Source organism: Silene latifolia, chromosome 4 (assembly GCF_048544455.1).
Source record: "Silene latifolia isolate original U9 population chromosome 4, ASM4854445v1, whole genome shotgun sequence".
Lineage (NCBI taxonomy): Eukaryota > Viridiplantae > Streptophyta > Magnoliopsida > Caryophyllales > Caryophyllaceae > Silene > Silene latifolia.
Window position 1 is genome coordinate 52,312,353 of NC_133529.1, and position 17,529 is coordinate 52,329,881.

The 17,529-nt window shown below is 36.3% G+C and overlaps 1 protein-coding gene across 1 annotated transcript; it reads right to left on the reverse strand.

Moving 5' to 3' along the window:
* Window positions 1-1,145: 1,145 nt before the first annotated feature.
* Window positions 1,146-17,124, reverse strand: LOC141653487 (calcineurin-binding protein 1). Its single transcript, XM_074461269.1, has 19 exons — window positions 16,910-17,124; window positions 16,718-16,792; window positions 15,891-16,010; window positions 15,763-15,803; window positions 14,568-14,779; window positions 12,585-14,392; window positions 10,964-11,179; window positions 10,077-10,667; window positions 9,748-9,980; window positions 9,446-9,656; window positions 9,136-9,291; window positions 6,335-6,492; window positions 6,017-6,212; window positions 4,938-5,326; window positions 4,306-4,486; window positions 3,680-3,909; window positions 2,703-3,348; window positions 2,241-2,316; window positions 1,146-1,676 (listed from the first exon to the last, which is right to left on the reverse strand). The coding sequence occupies exons 1-19, from the start codon at window positions 16,910-16,912 to the stop codon at window positions 1,447-1,449; spliced, it is 5,772 nt and encodes a 1,923-aa protein (XP_074317370.1). The 5' UTR covers window positions 16,913-17,124; the 3' UTR covers window positions 1,146-1,446.
* Window positions 17,125-17,529: the final 405 nt, after the last annotated feature.

The window sequence follows — 17,529 nt, forward strand, 5'->3', positions numbered from 1 at the left end:
CTCTTCAAGATATAATCTTTTATAAAAATCAATAACAAGAGATTTAATTTCATTAGGATCCTCCATCCACTCCCCTGCTTCATTTTTAAGAGTATTAATTCGATTTCTCCATCGTCTGACCAACGTACTTACATGAAAGTACGATGTGTTTCGCTCCCCATCCTTTATAAAATCTACTCTCGATTTCTGGTACCATAGTAATTCTTCCTGCGCTAACACATCGTCTAACTCCTTACGAAGTTGGGCTTCTAAAATTATCAGGCCACGTTCACGAGTCATGGACAGCTTCTTTTGGCAGCCTGTTATTCGAGCTAGCAACCTGTTTTTCCTCTTAAAAATATTACCAAAAGTCTCAGAATTCCATTCTTGTAGTTTGTTCGAGAGGGAATTTAATCGTGTAGAGAAGTTTCCATGTGTAGGTCAGCTATTATCCAGGAACTCTTGAAATTTCTCGTGCGTCAACCAACATGCTTGATTTGGATGTAGTTTTTGTTATAGAAAGTCATAATATTTCAATAATATTTCTTTTATTGAATCTGATATCATATGTCCAACTCTGAGGTGGTTTGAAAGCCGGTGGCTTCAACTTACCTCTTTCATTCAAAAGGATGAAATTGGTTGGTCATATCTTAGAGGATCAATCTAGTTTTATTACCTAATCAAAAAAAAAAAAAAAAAAAAAAAAAAAAAAAAAAAAAAAAAAAAAAGGTGGATGCTCCTTGGGGATCTGACTTAAAAGCAAAGGATTGGATGAGCTATTTATAGTAATGGAGGGAATATCATTCATAGAGACCAAATATCACTTTTAGCATGAACATCTATATAAGCTGAAGCTCTTGGTTTAAGACTAGTTCTTAGTTCGGCTAAGGAAGCTGATTCCCTTCACATGTCAGTACTTCATGGATTGTCTCAAAGCTATTTTGCATATTCTTGGACTCGAAGCAAGAAGCCATAACATCAAGATTATCTTGGACGACATTCATTATCTATCATCTTATTTCCACGGTTTTTCTTTATGTTTTATCCCCGTACCCTTAATTTTATTGCACATAACCTATAGCTAGCAAAGCTAGGAATATGTAGTAGAATAGTGTTTTTTACAACTGTCAAGAAAGAAAAATAAAATAAAATAAAATAAAATAAAATAAGAGGAAATAATGATTAGAATGTACATCTAACATGACATAAAATTTATGATTACAAACCTTTCAGTAGAACTATCAAGAAAGAAAACAAAATGGCGTGGTCTGCTTGCGCATTGCTAAATTACACTGTTACTTAAGCTAACTATGGGTTATGAACATGCATGTTGCGACTGCATAACTGTGTTTTGCTTGTCTTCGTCGCCTAACTTTACCTGGTGATCTAAAAAGCTACGTCAAAAAATACCCAGTGAAATACAATTATGACAGGATGGTGATCTAAAAACCTACGTCAATAAGCATTTCAAGTTCTTTCAGGCTCTGCATCATCATTAAGATCAAATGTTCTCTTTTCAGAAACAGCGTTATTACAATGGTGCAGTTGTTGATCGGTGGATAGAATCTTCTGGCTGTTATTTGTCAAAGGCGCGATATTCAGTCCCGGGATACTGATTGTTTCTGGCATCGAAGAGGACGAACCCGCCACAGCAGGATCATAAGATCCGAGTATTCCGTCCTTAGAGACAGCAGCAACTACAAGAGGAATCAGATGTAAACCGAGGAAGATTATTATGAAGAATATAGAACAGTCTTGCCGAAAGGGTGTGGTCAAACCTGTAGGGGTTCTCTAATACTCTATTTGCTTTTTGGTCAAAGATTTAAAACTTCTTAACCTGTAATATGATACTAATATATTTATACTCCCTCCGTCCTAATCATTTGTTTACCTTTGATTGAATAACCCTTACAAAAAGTTTAAAAGGTAAACAAATGAATAGGACGGAGGGAGCATATAATATTGAACCTAGCCAAATCTTATTTTCAACAAAAAAAATGTTATATGTAGATGGAAATAACATAAAAGTCTCGTCGTGGAGATTGCACCAGGTCAGGAAAAAGGAAGTAGTAGTTTCAGATTTTAAGATATAACATTAGACATCACAAAATAATTTGTTTGTAAAAATTGGAGCTTCACTTTTTATCTTAGAACTTTGTTGTGAGTTGTGACACATCCGTATGATACGACGGTCTCAAAGAGTTTCTTAATTCCTCAAATTCTCAAAATAAGAAGGTAGTTCGCTAACGAGACAAATGTACCTGACTGAGCAGCTGGAACAGTTGGTAAGGATGCAGAAGACGATGATAACCCAGCACTAGCCTTTTTCATTTTCGACTGACGGAAAAGACACGAGGTCATAAATCAAGTAAGAAAATTCCATGCTACATAAATAACCATATAATTTTACCATGAAGACACTTTCACAGAAAAAGGCGAAAAGTTCTCAATTAGCCAATTAACAACCTAAAAACAACCTAAAAAAGATCAGTCACAAGAAAAAGTAACTTTATATAAAGGGTTTTGATATATACAACCCAATGGGTTATATTTAAAAAACTAAATATGGAAAGAAGTTTCGAAGATATGTATTAATTGCATTGGGTTGTGTACTGAACTGTTGGAACTTTACCGTGCTTGTGGTCCTATAGAGCTGGAATCCGGACTATACCAGACGGTTTATAATTTATAAAAAATTAAAAAGGAAGTCAAAGTTGGCATACCTTAAAATTTTCTTCACAATACTTGACGACAGCAGAAATGCCAGGACAACGCCCATGAAGTAGGGTATAGGCCCATAGTAGAAGTTTTCTAGGTACGCTAATGTCAACTATTTCAACTCCATCTGTGCTAGGGTGAAACTGTCCGGTAGTTGCCAGCCGAGATGGAACCCAAAAAAGATTGATACCTGACGTGAGAACTATTGATGAACTATCACGGTAGAAGCTATAAGCAGATCTCAGCAGAGAATTTGCCGTATCCAGATTCTCCTCTGAAGCTTTCTTGACCAGAACATACTTGACTTTGGACAACAAGGAGTCCCATTTTGTTTCAAGATTTGAAAGATGTGATGCGTCCCCAAATGAAGAATTCCAAAATTCACTTGTTTGCAAATCAATGCACAAAAGGTGGTTATTGTCCAGATCAGCATTTGGGTCGGTAATGGAACTAGAATTCAATGGTGTGACCAAGACCAAATTGACTATCAGAGATCGGCACCAAGCAACAGAAGCATGCTTGAAAATGCCGACACAAAAACTATTTGAAAGTTTCGGATTTTTAGAGCGTTTCCGAATTTTCTCATTAATGCCTTCAAGCACTTCAAGCTTGACATCTTTCTCCAGTGAGTATAAATATTGATGGAGATAACTGCAAAGACGGAAACAGCAACAATTATGGAATGCACCTCTTGATGAATATTTAGAAACTATATTATTAATAAGCATTAATTGTAGACGTGCCACAACGGTCAGTTGGGTCGGGTCAAGCTCAGTAGGTCACATTGCTCTCAGCTCTATTGACAGATCTAGTTGAATTTAAAGTCGTATCTAGTTGGGTTTAGTCCAGGCCAATATCAGAATAACTTGTATGGAGTACCTGGCAAAACAGTGGCAACCTAGATAACTAATCTCCATAAATCTAAACGTAAGACAGCTCTGTGAGGATAATATTTTTGAAAGGATCTGTGAGAATAAGTTACCCATATAATGTGCTCTCTCTTAATTCCGGGCACTTGATATCTGGTGAACTACATATATCAGGCCATATGCTTCCCTGCTCCATGAACAAATTAAACATCTTCTCAAGTATCTGCTGAGAGCTTTTTGCAAGTGTTGATGACACATCATCCCGGGTTGACAAAGATATTATAAGCGCCTTTAAGTACCTTCCTAGAGACACAGGAACCATATCTTCCAGGCACAAAGAGAACTGGATATGAACAGTACGAAAACTTTGTTAGCTTTTGTTTACTCATCACAGACATCAGTCATCACCACAAACTAAAAACAGCAGAAATACTAAATAGTCGGCGTAAATTTGTTGCCATAACTTATTAGTACAGCTGCTAGAATACAATTTTAGTAATCTCAATGAAATAACCAAATATGACGAAATCTCGCTGGAAATTGATTTTCAAAAAGAGGTAAAATAGCGCAAGGGGCCACGAGAAATCGGTACACCTTAGTAATCAATCAATCAATCATACAAGGAGGACGCAAAAAGCATGAGGAAAAAATAAGTAAAAAGACATTCAAACATATTTATTGGTTCGGCAATCCTCCAAGTAGGCCAGAGTGACATCACAAGAGAATTTATCCTTATTACCCTCTTATCTGTTCGAATGGATACGTATGCTCGATCAAGAGTGCAAATATCTCCAGTCTCTTCCAGGAGTCTCAGATAAAACAGCAAGTACTTCCTTATGCAAGTTATAAATTTCCTGGAACTCTCTGGCAAGTTAACTTCAAGGAGCTTTTTGCTTCCAGAAACAATAGGTATTTTGCGTCTGATGGCCAAGAAAAATAAAGCAGGTTAGGACATGACGATCATACATGGTATTGATAATATTTACATTACACTTCCACACGACAACATTACCTTGATGCCTCAAAAGCTCCCACAAATGGTGGGGAAAGGGAGGACCAGATGTACGTTGACTTACCCTCGTATTCACAACACAAATAGGAAGTTTCAGATGACCCATAATGAAAATGCATCATAACACTTCATATTAGAAAGTCAAAAAGAAGCACAACAGGTTGAGTGACTCATTTTGACCTTTATTCTATCATAATCTAGAGCCAAAAAACAGGGAGTCTTTGTCTCTGACTTCATTAGTAAGTGGAAAATAACAAGAGGCTTACAGAATCTGTAGTATATTCTGCAAGTGCACCCATACTACAACTTCAATTATATGATGCCTGATAGTATATAACAGAGAATGGTTGAGCTTATACCTTCCTTTTTTGGCTGTACTATCAATCTCCCACATATTAATTGTGAAGGAAGAGCGTGATGACTTGAAGCAGAAAGATATCTCATTTTTTGCCAGCTCAAGATCGCCGATATCGCCTCTTCTATACAGCCCTTGGGCAATCCTGTATCTAGCTTTGTGAAAATGCTTCAGATCACCTTCTACACAAATTTCAAGACCAGAAAGACAGTCACTGTACAGCATGTGCCAAATATTGTCCAAATGATCGGATTGCTCATCATTTTGGCCACCAAGATCATGAATCTTCATATCATTTCCACCATCCTTCAGCAATTGCCGTCTTTGGACTCCGTCAAGAACTGTCAAGCTGGGCTCTTTTGTTGTCTGATCGAAAGAATAGGACGCGCAAACCTAGAATAAGAGAAACTCTGCTCAAGTTAGAGGACATGACAACTTATAGACTCCCAGTCATCCTGAGAAGTCTGGAAGATATACAAGAATCTGACGTATACAATCCCTCCCTAAAGTCACCCAATGATATGGCGAAGAAAATGCTTCTTTGTTTGTGATTTTGAAAACATTAAATGTCATAGAAATTACAGAATTTACCAAAAAAACAAACAAACATGGTATTAGATCTCAGTTTTAGATTTGATCTCAGAACCATTAGTCGTCACCTGATCTCGGTTGTTGCACTATGAATGTGGGTGATACTAATTCAGAGCACGGTCAAAATAACTTCCACCAGAAAATTGATAACTCGGCTGTGAATCCATGTCGTGACCAATATTCACAAGATACAAAAAATAAAACCACACATTTCGCAGCTCAGAATAAGTGTCATTCTCAGATAGCTACCTACTGACCACCCAACCAAAGAAAGAGAGTGGTAGCTATTACATACTCTACTGTGGAATTAAATTATAAGAACTAGTGTGCCATGTATAAATAGTTATCTTCCTTGTGCGTTTTGTGATACAAAAGCTGGATTGTAGGAAATTGCATAATATATACTTGCAGTAGCAGTTACAACTTACAATCTTTTGTTCAGAAAATCATTGGCCTAAGCAAATCAAAGAAAAGACAAAGAATCAACTGCACCTTCAAGGTCTCTACATTCTTCCTCTGAGACGTAGTATATAGTAACTTCAAGCGAGAAGCATGCATCCTATAGATGGCATCAACTGATGAAGGGTTAAGAACAATAGCCTTGCTATAATATGAGAATGATACGTCCGGTGGACATTCCAGTTTTTCACAAAGTTTCCCCAAATAAAATGCATGCGACCAATCTTGCCTACATGGAGTATAAGAACAATATATGTTATAGCATTCTGTGACGGAGAAAACAAAACATATGCCATGCACATATTATAAAGTCATTGAGATGTATAAACTACTGGGTGGATGTAAAGATACCTATGAGCAAAAGCCTTCTCGAAATGTTTCATTGAATTTTTACAGAACATCATCCAAGTAGAATCCTTCAATGGTGCTATAGATCTTTGATCATAAAATGGTACGGCATTCTGAACGCTATCATAATAAACCAGTGCTAATAACTCATGTATTTCACTCTGCAAATGGATTGGAAAGACAAACAACAAATAACGATGTCACTTCTGCTAACAAACCACTTTCTTGTTAAGGAAAAGAAAAAATAGTAAAAGAAAGAAGGAAGATTGAAAAAACTTTTCCCTATTTAGATTCTAGTAAACCGAATTTTCACAGCTTCAAAGTAACACCGTTCACATAATCAAAGTAATTAGTGCAATCTAAATCACCGCCAATTTATGTTCACTCTTACAGTTAAACGTCAAAGCACCTTTAACCAGCTCATATAGCAATATAATTAGACTATCAAACTCCTATAATGAGCATTTTTAGCTGGACACAGCGGGAGAACCATCATAGCATGCCAAAACATCATTGGAGCTTCAGCAAAGTATATCAACTTCCAGTTGGCCTTCAACATAGATTTCGGATTTGTTACTTAATTATGTTCTACTAGTTCAACTGTAACATTGCTCACCATCCAGGCCTATCATCTCTTGAATCTTGACAACCTTTTCAATCACTACTTCATTATCTAAACTTGAAAATCACCATTACAATTATCTACTCTGTTATTTAAAATAACTGATAATCCATTTATATTGTTTGGCAAACGTACAAGGAAACATACTTCCTCCGTAGTTTTCTCTCCCACTTCTCAAATTATGTGAGAGGAAATTTGAAAAGTGAGAAGCAAAAAGAAAAAGGATGTAGTAATTACAACTAATAATTGTCAGCACGCTTGCATCTCCTACTCATTTTGCCAGTCTCCTGTTTCAAAAAATTAAATTATTGGGCCTACAGTGGAAACAATTTTTTTTTGGGTTTTAGCAGGATGACTTTCATTTACTCCCTTTGTTGTTTGCCATATGTATATATCTTCTTTTTCACTTTTGCTTAACTTCCTCTTTCCCTTTTTCACATACGGCGCAGAGTGATTACCTTGATTAATCCAAACATCAATTCAAGTTTCAGCACCTATAGCTTTCAACGACTTTCATGTTCTAGTCATCACTAAATTTACTGTATGTTTTTAGAATTAAGTAGCTATAATGGTCATAAATTTAGTTCCATTTGACTTTAATTATGAATCGGAAAGAAAATACCACTTTAGCATTAATGTTATGTTTCATTAACCCACGATTGGGAGCTTCCGATTAATAAAAATAGCTGTTAAATTATTAAGTTTTATTTTTACCTGTTTCTAGAATTTGTATTTCTGATTTTTGAAATTGCATTTTCAGCTTGCTTTACACTTGTAAAGTTGTAATTGTTCTTTCGTTGTTACACTTATCATTAGTTTTCATACATTGATATACTCTTTTAAATGAATATTGTGTTAATTTCCTTGGAGAACTAGTTCAAAAATTTTGTATCGCTTGGCCTTTGTGCCTCCACACTTGTGTTTGATGAAGGACCAAATTGATAGGATTACTGTATTTCTTTATACATATGGATCATCCATGTTTGTATAAGTCAAATGTTTGAATATACCCTAACATTAAAAACTATACGCTCTTAATGTCGTTTAACGCTCTTTTTCAAGGATGGGAACATTCATACTGCAAACTGAGTACTATCTACATTCTCGACATGATACTCTGACAATATTTCCCTTCTTACCCCTAGCTGTGTAAAAGGGCAATACTTGTAGAACTTTTATGGTTTTTTATTTGTAGAATAATCAAGTAGTGATAAAAAAAATTCATTTCACTGGAACTCCTTAGCTATTATCAATCTGCATCACTATAAAATTACGCTTAAAGAGAGACTAAGGGAGCGTTTACTATGTCACGTAAAACTTGTGACACATGCTGGGCTTCAAAAAAAAAACTTATGATATTCGATCTTCTGAAAACGTTTCCTACCTTACCCTTCCAGTGTATAAAAGTAATAATTGTAATATTTCAACGTACTTTACTCATAAAATAGTCTAGAGATAAGTTGTCATTTTATTCACCTCTTACCTATCAATCTGCATCACTCTAAAATAATGCCTACGAAGTACGAAGAAACTAAGGGAGTGTTTATTATTGTCAATTTAAACTTGCATACGACACCCATGATCGCCTTAATTGATTTGTTTATATACACATAAAAAGAATTATATTCACATTAAATCATCCAGTACATTCCTTAAAACCTCTTTACAGAGTCATGGGTGCTAACTAAAGACCCAACCTTTAATAATCAAGGTAGATAGCTAAGGACTTATTGTATTATTTTGTCAAAAAACCTCATTAATGGCAAAGTTCAAGCATCAATATATCCCCATATAAAAAAAATAAATTAAATAAAATCATGAACCATGAATTGTTAGAATAAAAATGAATAAAAATTGGTGTAAAATTAGATAAGCGATAGCTCCAGGGTAATATTAGTTCTACACATTTAGAAATTATCCACAAGGAAAAATACAAAGTAAAACATAAACTATATAAACCATGCAACCAATGCCACAACAAAGGACTTGATTGGTCCCAGTAATCACATAGGAAGTATGTTAGACCATAGGACCCACCAGTTCTTTCGCCGAAAACAGATAAATCAAGATGGCAAAGGAAGGATAGAATCTAAAAGAAGATATGAAACCTGTCCCCCTTGTTGTTTAACATAATTAGCAGACCTTCACACAAGATCTAAGGCAGGCGAGAAAGGGTACATACCTGTTGCTCTGGAGTCTTAGCCAAAGCCAAGCTCATTAATAAGCAGCGTCGGCTCCTTCTCCTACTTGCTTCAACTCTTTGAGGTAATGAGACATTCTTTCTCCACCCTGCAACATTTAGATTCTTGCTCCCATCATTCAGCAACAAATCTACCTCCTGATACAACATATTTAAGGAAAAAAGAGAGTTAACTAAGTTCCACCTAAATGGTAACAGAAACAAAATGTAAGCCAAAACAACCATTTTATTCAGACAATTTTTGGTGATGAAAGAGCAATTTGGGAAAAATAACCAAAATGGATCATTTTACCTCATCATAGATATTGGCAAGACGCTGCCAACTCTCAAAACGTAATGGATTGAACAATAAATCAAATTTAGAAAGTTTTGCACTCTGCTCCATGAAGTCCTCCCCTTCCTTTGTGAGTACAAAGCCAGGTCGTTTATCGATGGCACTTGATTCTTCAGATTGTGCCAAAAGATAGTACAGATTGCTATAAACATCCATATAAGGCTCACAGCTGCAGTCATGGCATACAAGTAAGTTTTCTCTGAAGAAGCAGGAAAAAAATGGATGAACGAAAGCCATAATAGATTGACAGTAAACTTCACCTTCCTAATGAAATCTTATTCTGCTTGCTGATTCCTGTATCAGGATACATGACTTTAACAATGGATTCTAGATATCCATCAGATCCCGTTTTCTCAGAAAGTTTATCTTCGCAGAGCGTGGGATCATCCAAGTACTTATCAATTGGGTTTCCGGCTAAAACATCATCGGGCGGCTGTGGAAAGTGTTTATGAATGGCTCTTAATACTTTCCGGAGCTTGAGCAGTCCTGATTTCTGAGACGTGACATATTTCATGCAATGAACTTCAGATATCAGGGAAATGAACAGTACATGTAAATCACTCTGTTAAAGGAGAGAAGGGAAACTGACAGTTGAAGCCTTTGCGTATGGCAGTATATATGTAAAAACATCAGCACACTGCTCTTTGGACTGATAGTCTGCCTGGCTAGTGTTCTGGTGCACTGAAAGATCATCCTCATAAGTCGAATCCGAACGAAGATTTAGACCATACAGACAAAAAAAGCACTGATTTAAAGCATCATCAATTCCTGATTCAAGTTCTTCTCTTTCTTGTTCACCAAGTGCAGTTCTAGTATTAGTAATTTGTTTGCTTGGTTCTTCCTCATCGATAAACTTGGTGGGAGGCAACTCTTCAGGGTCTTTTTCATGCTCACTATCAGAAGGGGAAAGGCTATCTGGGACTACAATGTCAGTTAGACACACCTCCATACCCATCCCATCAGAGGACATCTTGGAATCATCTTTAATTTGACTGGTGGATAGATTTTCTTCAGTTTCCTTGCTCAAAGAATGACAACTAGACTTAAGTTTCATATCTAATCCCAATAAATGTTTTATCGCAAGTTTAAGAAATGTTCCATCCACCCCTTCACCATTTTTCCCAAAGCAGCATAATCCATACTCAGCAAGCACGTCATGGATTGCCACGATTAACTCAACCTGTCAAAAGATGTCGTGAAAAAAACAATAAAAGAATCTACTCCTGACCAGATTTAAACTTCATGCCTTTGGTTACAAGAATTAAGCAACACAATAATATGTAGTGGAGATTCAAGTTCAGGAAAGAGATGGGTCACAAATCACAATGAGCACAGATCACATACAAAAAAAAGGTAAGTTTCCAAAGTAGGAAGTTTACATGTGCTCTACCCAAAAGGAAAAATCAGAATTTTAAAGACGTCCGAGGTAGTAGTAATAAACAAAGGCATGAAAAAGAGCTTCCGCAGCTGACTCACTTGAGCTTTACTAGGAATTGTCAGATCAAGGTGTTGAAGTTTGCAAAATGCTATTGATGCATTGACAAAAAGACACCTTTGCTCCTGTTCAGTCTGATCTGGGCTCAAAACCCCGGAAGCTTTCTTGGAAAAGCACATTTTAGCAATGTTACACATGAGTGCTAGCAATAGTGTTTGGATATCAGCAATAGTGCTTCTTGGTACAGCAATATCATTCTACAAGAAAGTAACAATATTAAGTTGCAGAGGAAAAAAAAAAACCACCATACTACTACACAAGAAACAAGCATACTTGAATGGAGGAAAGAGGTTTCCTCAATGAAAGGCACCACAAATCACCAAAATGGAACAGTATTGCATCCTCATGTACGCTGTGAGGTGAAGGTTATCTACATTTCCTCCCTACGCCTAAGAAGCTATTTCATACCTTATTTAAACAATAACTAAATACAGAAAATCAATTTTTGAGATAAAAGATCTCTTTCTGTTTCCTCTATATGTTAGCAACAACATGAAGAGATCAATCCAGATCCCCTAAAGAGAACAATGTCAAAAATGGGAAACATCATTAACAAAATAGTTAACTAATGCAAAGTGGCTAAAAAGGATGGCATCCTAAATTGACTGTTATCGAAAGTCTAGAGCATCAAATGACCAATGCTCCCTTCAAATGTATATAGCCCTACAGTGACATTGGTTTCTTACGTGCCATACAATGAATTAACTTGCAAACTCTTGGTGAAGAAGCAAATCAAGAGCCTCGGTAAAAGCTTGTGTGAGTAAGTTCAACTACTTCTCATGTCAGCAGCGAGAGTTTTATCCAGACATACCAACAACTTCCAAATTCGGTTCATATTTAAGATGAATGAAACCGTTGATATGTCAGAAACAATAGCTTAGACACATGTTTATGATGATCCTTTCACACAGTATCATCGTGGGATGAACCAATAAAAACAGTCTAGAGTTTGAAGTTTGAACCCTAGGCGATGGCATCCCCAATTCCCAATTGTAGAACATAGCTTATACATTTTTTGTAATTGCCCCTCTCACAATATTTATAAATGAGTCATCTAAAGTGATATAACTCTCTCTCACTTTTGTGTGCTTCTTATAATAGTACACACACAAGTATCCTTACAGAAACAACATTACCCCTGTGCTACAGTGGTTGCTGCCAGTGGTGAGGTAAGGGGGATCGGATGCAGGCATCTGTACCCTTTTAGTGTAACACCAGTCAGGAGAGACTGCCCCCGATGAATCATTGATGAAAATTGCGCTGAGAGTTACATCAAATTATTGCAACTTTGGAAGCGCAACATGTTAGGGGTGCCAGTTTAATTTGTTTTATCATCTTTCAAAACCAGAAAATAGTGAGCTTTTGCTACACTGGAAATAAAAAATTAAAAATGGAGGAAGGGACATGCAACTTTGGAAGCGCAACATGTTAGGGGTGCCAGTTTAATTTGTTTTATCATCTTTCAAAACCAGAAAATAGTGAGCTTTTGCTACACTGGAAATAAAAAATTAAAAATGGAGGAAGGGACCCTTCGAGTAGTAATTTCAGAATTCACAGAAAAGAAACATATAGGCATCCAATCTCAAGGCACAACAGTCTTACAGAATCTTTGCCTTGACCAATGCAATTCTTCACTCGAGATACACATTCTGAAATTTCCTTCACTTGCTCAGCAACTGAATCGAAACAATGTCTTCCAGAATCATCTTTAGGCTCTGTCCCAGATGCAAAGATTATGTTCGGCACAGACTTCTCACAAAATAACTCACATGATGCAACTAAATCTTCCATCCCTGCCGCAACCATTAGAATTTGAAGTTTGCGTTTCTGAGACTTGAGGTATACCTCTATGTTCAATGGATTTGCCTTTTCACAAGCTTTAACCAAAACACTTAGTGCTGTTAATTCACCAGTTGCAAACCCATCGTCTTTATCAGTTATACGTGAAAAATCCACATAAACACCTTTACCAGACAGTAGGAGTGGCACCAGTAGGTTTATGCATTCAGATGTGTCTTCCTCTAGCAATTCAGCAACATCATTTTCCAGTAAAAGCTGAACTTCTAGTAGACTAATCACATGCCGGATTTTATGGGTAGTTAACTCTTTATTGACCTTGCAGTGAGGCAGTTGAATAGAACCAGGTATATCATTTAAATTTCGATTATTTTCCAAAAGGGAAGATGAAATAGAAAGCTCTTTATGAGCCCTGGCTCTATTACCCTCCCAAATTGATACAAGACCGCTCAACCAATAGTATCGAACCCAAAAAGAACTTTTCTCGGTTAAGATTGGTGCTTCCAAAAAAGATTTTGGCCGTTCAAGGGAACTTACAGAGCCGCTTTCACCCCCTTTGACACCCAATCCAGTAGGCCAATCCAAAAGAACAGATTCTATGATTTTGGCAAGATGGTATACTGCCTCGTGCAAGAAATCTGACATTCTAGATGAATCTGATAAACACGAACCGAAATCATGATATAACTCGGCGAGAAAGAGGCTGCATTCTGGGGTTCTATCCCATCCACATAACCTTGTTAGCTTTTCCAACTCAAGAAAATCCCTAAATCCATCAGAATGCGCCACGTCTCTATTTGCAACCTCTTCTAAAAGCATATGTCCCAAGTGGTCAGCACCGTGATTCTTAGAAGTCCGCAACACAAAAATTTGCACATCTAACCATTCATTAACAGGTGAACAGTCAGAAGAATGATCAAAATCCTTATCTTGTTGTCCAGAAATTATGAAAGGTTGCAGGAAACGAATTACAACTTTCTCCATATCCTTCACCCCAGAAAATTCTCTATCCTCCTTTCCCGTCTTCTGGCTCCTCATTCTTTCTAACCGACTACTTCGTCTTTCATGTATTTGCTCTTCAGAATAATGTGCATCTTTTTTTATACTATTGCTTTCTTCTATTGAACTGCACTCCCCCACAGAATTATTTTGGCCACAATTAATAGTCGAGTTTTCAGCATCCCCACAATTTGAAGGCAAGCATATTTCTATTCTAGTATTTCTGGAGTGATTATATATCTCATCTTCTTTCTCAGAATCGCATCTATCTTGTCGAAGTAAGATTCCCAAGATCGAACTGGCAACAGCTACCCATGAAAGTTCTGTTAATTGCAATTGGATAGAGTGATTGACCCTCTTTGTTGAGCTGCCCACTTCTAGATTGCTGTCAGGTGCTTTTCTTTTGCCAAAAGTGAGTCTAACATGTTTTGGTTCCAGTTTATCTATACCTTTTGGGGCAAATGGTACAGGCTCTGGATCCTCAATTGTTCTCTTGACATGTAAAGCTCGGGCATGAGATGGCCAGTGCCGCAAAATCAATTCTGCAACAGAGAGGCATGCAACTTCATCTCCAATGGCAATAAGCACCTCCAGGAGTTTCTCCATGCAATTCCCTGCACAGATCATCAGGATAACAAATAACATCACTTCCCTTACAAAAAAAAGGTAAAAACTCAATAAAATTTAATTAGGATACTAAAGCCAATTTCGGACAAAACTCAGATGCTAAACATAACATCATGAAAGGATGAAACAAGTCAAATGTGAGGGAGATAGGTTACTTCTTACAATTGTTAGGACTACAAGCAAGCCCTTGTTCAAATGCCCATCGAGATATATTCAATATACCCATGGAGCAAGCCAGAGTACCCAGCTTATTCCAGACAACTGAATCCTTAGTGTCAATCTCTACTGCTTGGAGATAACAATTTAGTGCGTTTTCATGATGGTCAGACCCTTGTTGTAAAAATACAGAGGCAAGGTTCTTCAGCGCCAAAAACCTGATACAGATGACATACACAATGGATCAACTTTCCACACCTCTGATAAAAATGCATATCATTTACACAATATTAATCTAGTAAACAGTACAAGTGTACAACGGAAGCCAGCACAACAGACATTTGATTGCCACAAAACCTTACAGAGCGTTATTTGAATCTATCTCATCAGAAATTATAGGTCGCTGAAAAACTACCCTCAAATATCATAAGTTGATCCAATGTTCATGACAAAGTGCAACTTGGTGTTTTCTATGTAAAACAAAGCTGGAGCTTAGAAAATTCGAATAACAAACCACATATGGTACAATCTAGAATGTTGAGAAGCTAGAGGGTATCCATGAATTTGAAATTGTTTTGCTTTTCATATAGATTCTTTAAACATGGAAATCAGTTACTTCAGACAAACAAAGGCTTACCATCTGTATTAGTCATTTTATGAAAAGATAAAATTGAGAACAAGTACAACACAGTTAGCATCTATTGACACGTTATATTACAAGGAAAGGATATATAAGTAGTTTAGATAAAGAACTCCGTTTAAGAAAAGCATTACCGAGAAGAGCACCGAGGCGATAAAACCCATGACAATAAGGCACAAGAGGAATGCATAAGAGGCGCCCCATTTTTGCAATCAAATTTGTAGAAAAATTACAGAATTTGCATGCTTAAGATGCATTTAAGCATTTTGGCTAGTGCCTTACTGGGCCTTATGCCTATTGGCCTATGCGGACCAAAGACACGCTATTTTATACTAAGAGTTAAGGACAAAAGTCCCTTGTTATGCAAAAGAGATAAGGAGTTGAGCAAGTCAACTACATCTTACATTACTCATTTAACAATCCCAGGATTAACATATAAAGAGAGTTGGCACATGGTTATACTATTATGCAAATCCTTCCAACTGAAAAAAGGATTTGATTGCACAAAGGTACAAAGATAACATTCCATCACAGTAACTTGAATTGCATGTGAGAACTTACTTGAGTTGTAAGAGATGACTATCGCCAGCAGTACTCTCTACCTAAAATGTTGTTGGGACTATAAGTTAAAATTCAATATTTATTACTATTGAACCAATCATGAACAAGATGCCATAAACGTACGATACCTGGGCACTAGATATCATAGGGTCTTTTAATACAGCTTCCAGAAGTTCACGTGCCTTGTCATACTCCTTGGCTTGCAACTTCTGGAGTCCTTCATGATAATTTTGGGTAAGGTGAAACTCCTACACGAAAAAGGAAGAGATATAGTGAATAATCTATCTACAAAATGGCATCATTTCCTTATAGTAATAAATTGTGAATAGAATGCCACGACTGAAGCCTAGAAAAGAAAGGAAAAAAATAAAAAGAGCATTAGATACACGAATGTAAAGAAGAGACAACAGTTACGATCTAATGATTTCTGACTATCAGATTTTTCAAATCAAACAAATACTATGAAGCTTCATGCTTTCCATCGAAAGCGTAAGGTCAATTAGTAATATAGCAAACCAGTGAAATGTCCTCCGAAATTACTCAGTAGAAAGAGTCGAATCACTCCAATAGACATTTTAACTGCCATGCCAGCAGTGTATAGAACCTTCGCTTTACTCCTAACTCTCAATTCTCACACGTAAAGTCGGAAAGCAAAATTAGGGTTTCATTAGGGCAACAAGTTCACAAGTACCATCCAAAATTAACCTAACCCCGCTGCAGCCGAAACGGCTTCAACCCTATACCTCATTGGGAACTATCATTTGCAAAACCCCAAATCAGATCAACAAAAGTCCCTTACAACATCTAAACCAACAATGCATGACAGATGAAAAATATTCACATGCAACACATACATTAAACCAATTCACCAACCAAATTTACACCAAAATTCACCAAAAACCAAACCAAAAAAAACTTAAATTTAAATTAAAAAAAAAAAAAAAGGAATGGATACCTGAGCTTCTTTGGTAGGAGCTAAAGGCTCCCAAGTGCTTTTGGAATCAGTATCATTAATTGCTGCAATTGAGAACTGTGAACCAAGAAACAAACCCAATTTCAGATGATTAAAGATTGAATCTTTTTATAAAATTATGATTAAATCATCAAGAAAATTAAGAAAAAGCATGTACATATGAAACTGAATTACCATTTTTACACTGTTTATGCTGGAATTTTTGATGGGTTTTAAGGGAATTGAGCAAATATAAGCATAAATATAGGCCTGAAAGGTCTGGTAGGTTGAACTGATTTGCGGAAAGGACAGAACTTTGGGCGCCCAAAGGCTGACAGTGATGAATTCTGTGTTTTGTATACTCCCTATTTGATTTTATTTTTTAGGGGGAAATTTGGGAATTTTATGATGATTAGCCAAGTGATTAGTGTTTTAAATATACTAGTAGTATTGGTCTTCTCTTATAAAAAATTGCGCATTACTCTACTCAACATTAAATTTTTTTTTCATTAAATAAAATTACTTAACGCCGCATAATCCATAAATTTATCATTAATATATTTTTCTATGACATATCCTAATATTACGATCAAATAAATTTTGAGACTAATTCACTCCTCCCGCTATTAATATGTTATTCTTATTAATGAAACAATAGTAATAACATTTCATTACTTGCCCGTAATCATGGTTACTTTCACTACTCCCGCCGTAATTATTGTTACTGTCACTACTGTCGCATTAATATTGATAATTTCACTACTTCCACCGTAATTTATTGTTACTTTCACTATTGTCGCATTAATTTGATTATT

Bases quoted from the DNA above. Each gene is read 5' to 3' on its own strand.
- LOC141653487 (XM_074461269.1), bottom strand. The intron at 14,780-15,762 runs GTAAGTTCTCAC...CATCTGTATCAG, and splicing joins AGTCATCTCTTACAACTCAA to GTTTTTGGCGCTGAAGAACC. The intron at 14,393-14,567 runs GTAAGAAGTAAC...TGATCTGTGCAG, and splicing joins TGCTTGTAGTCCTAACAATT to GGAATTGCATGGAGAAACTC.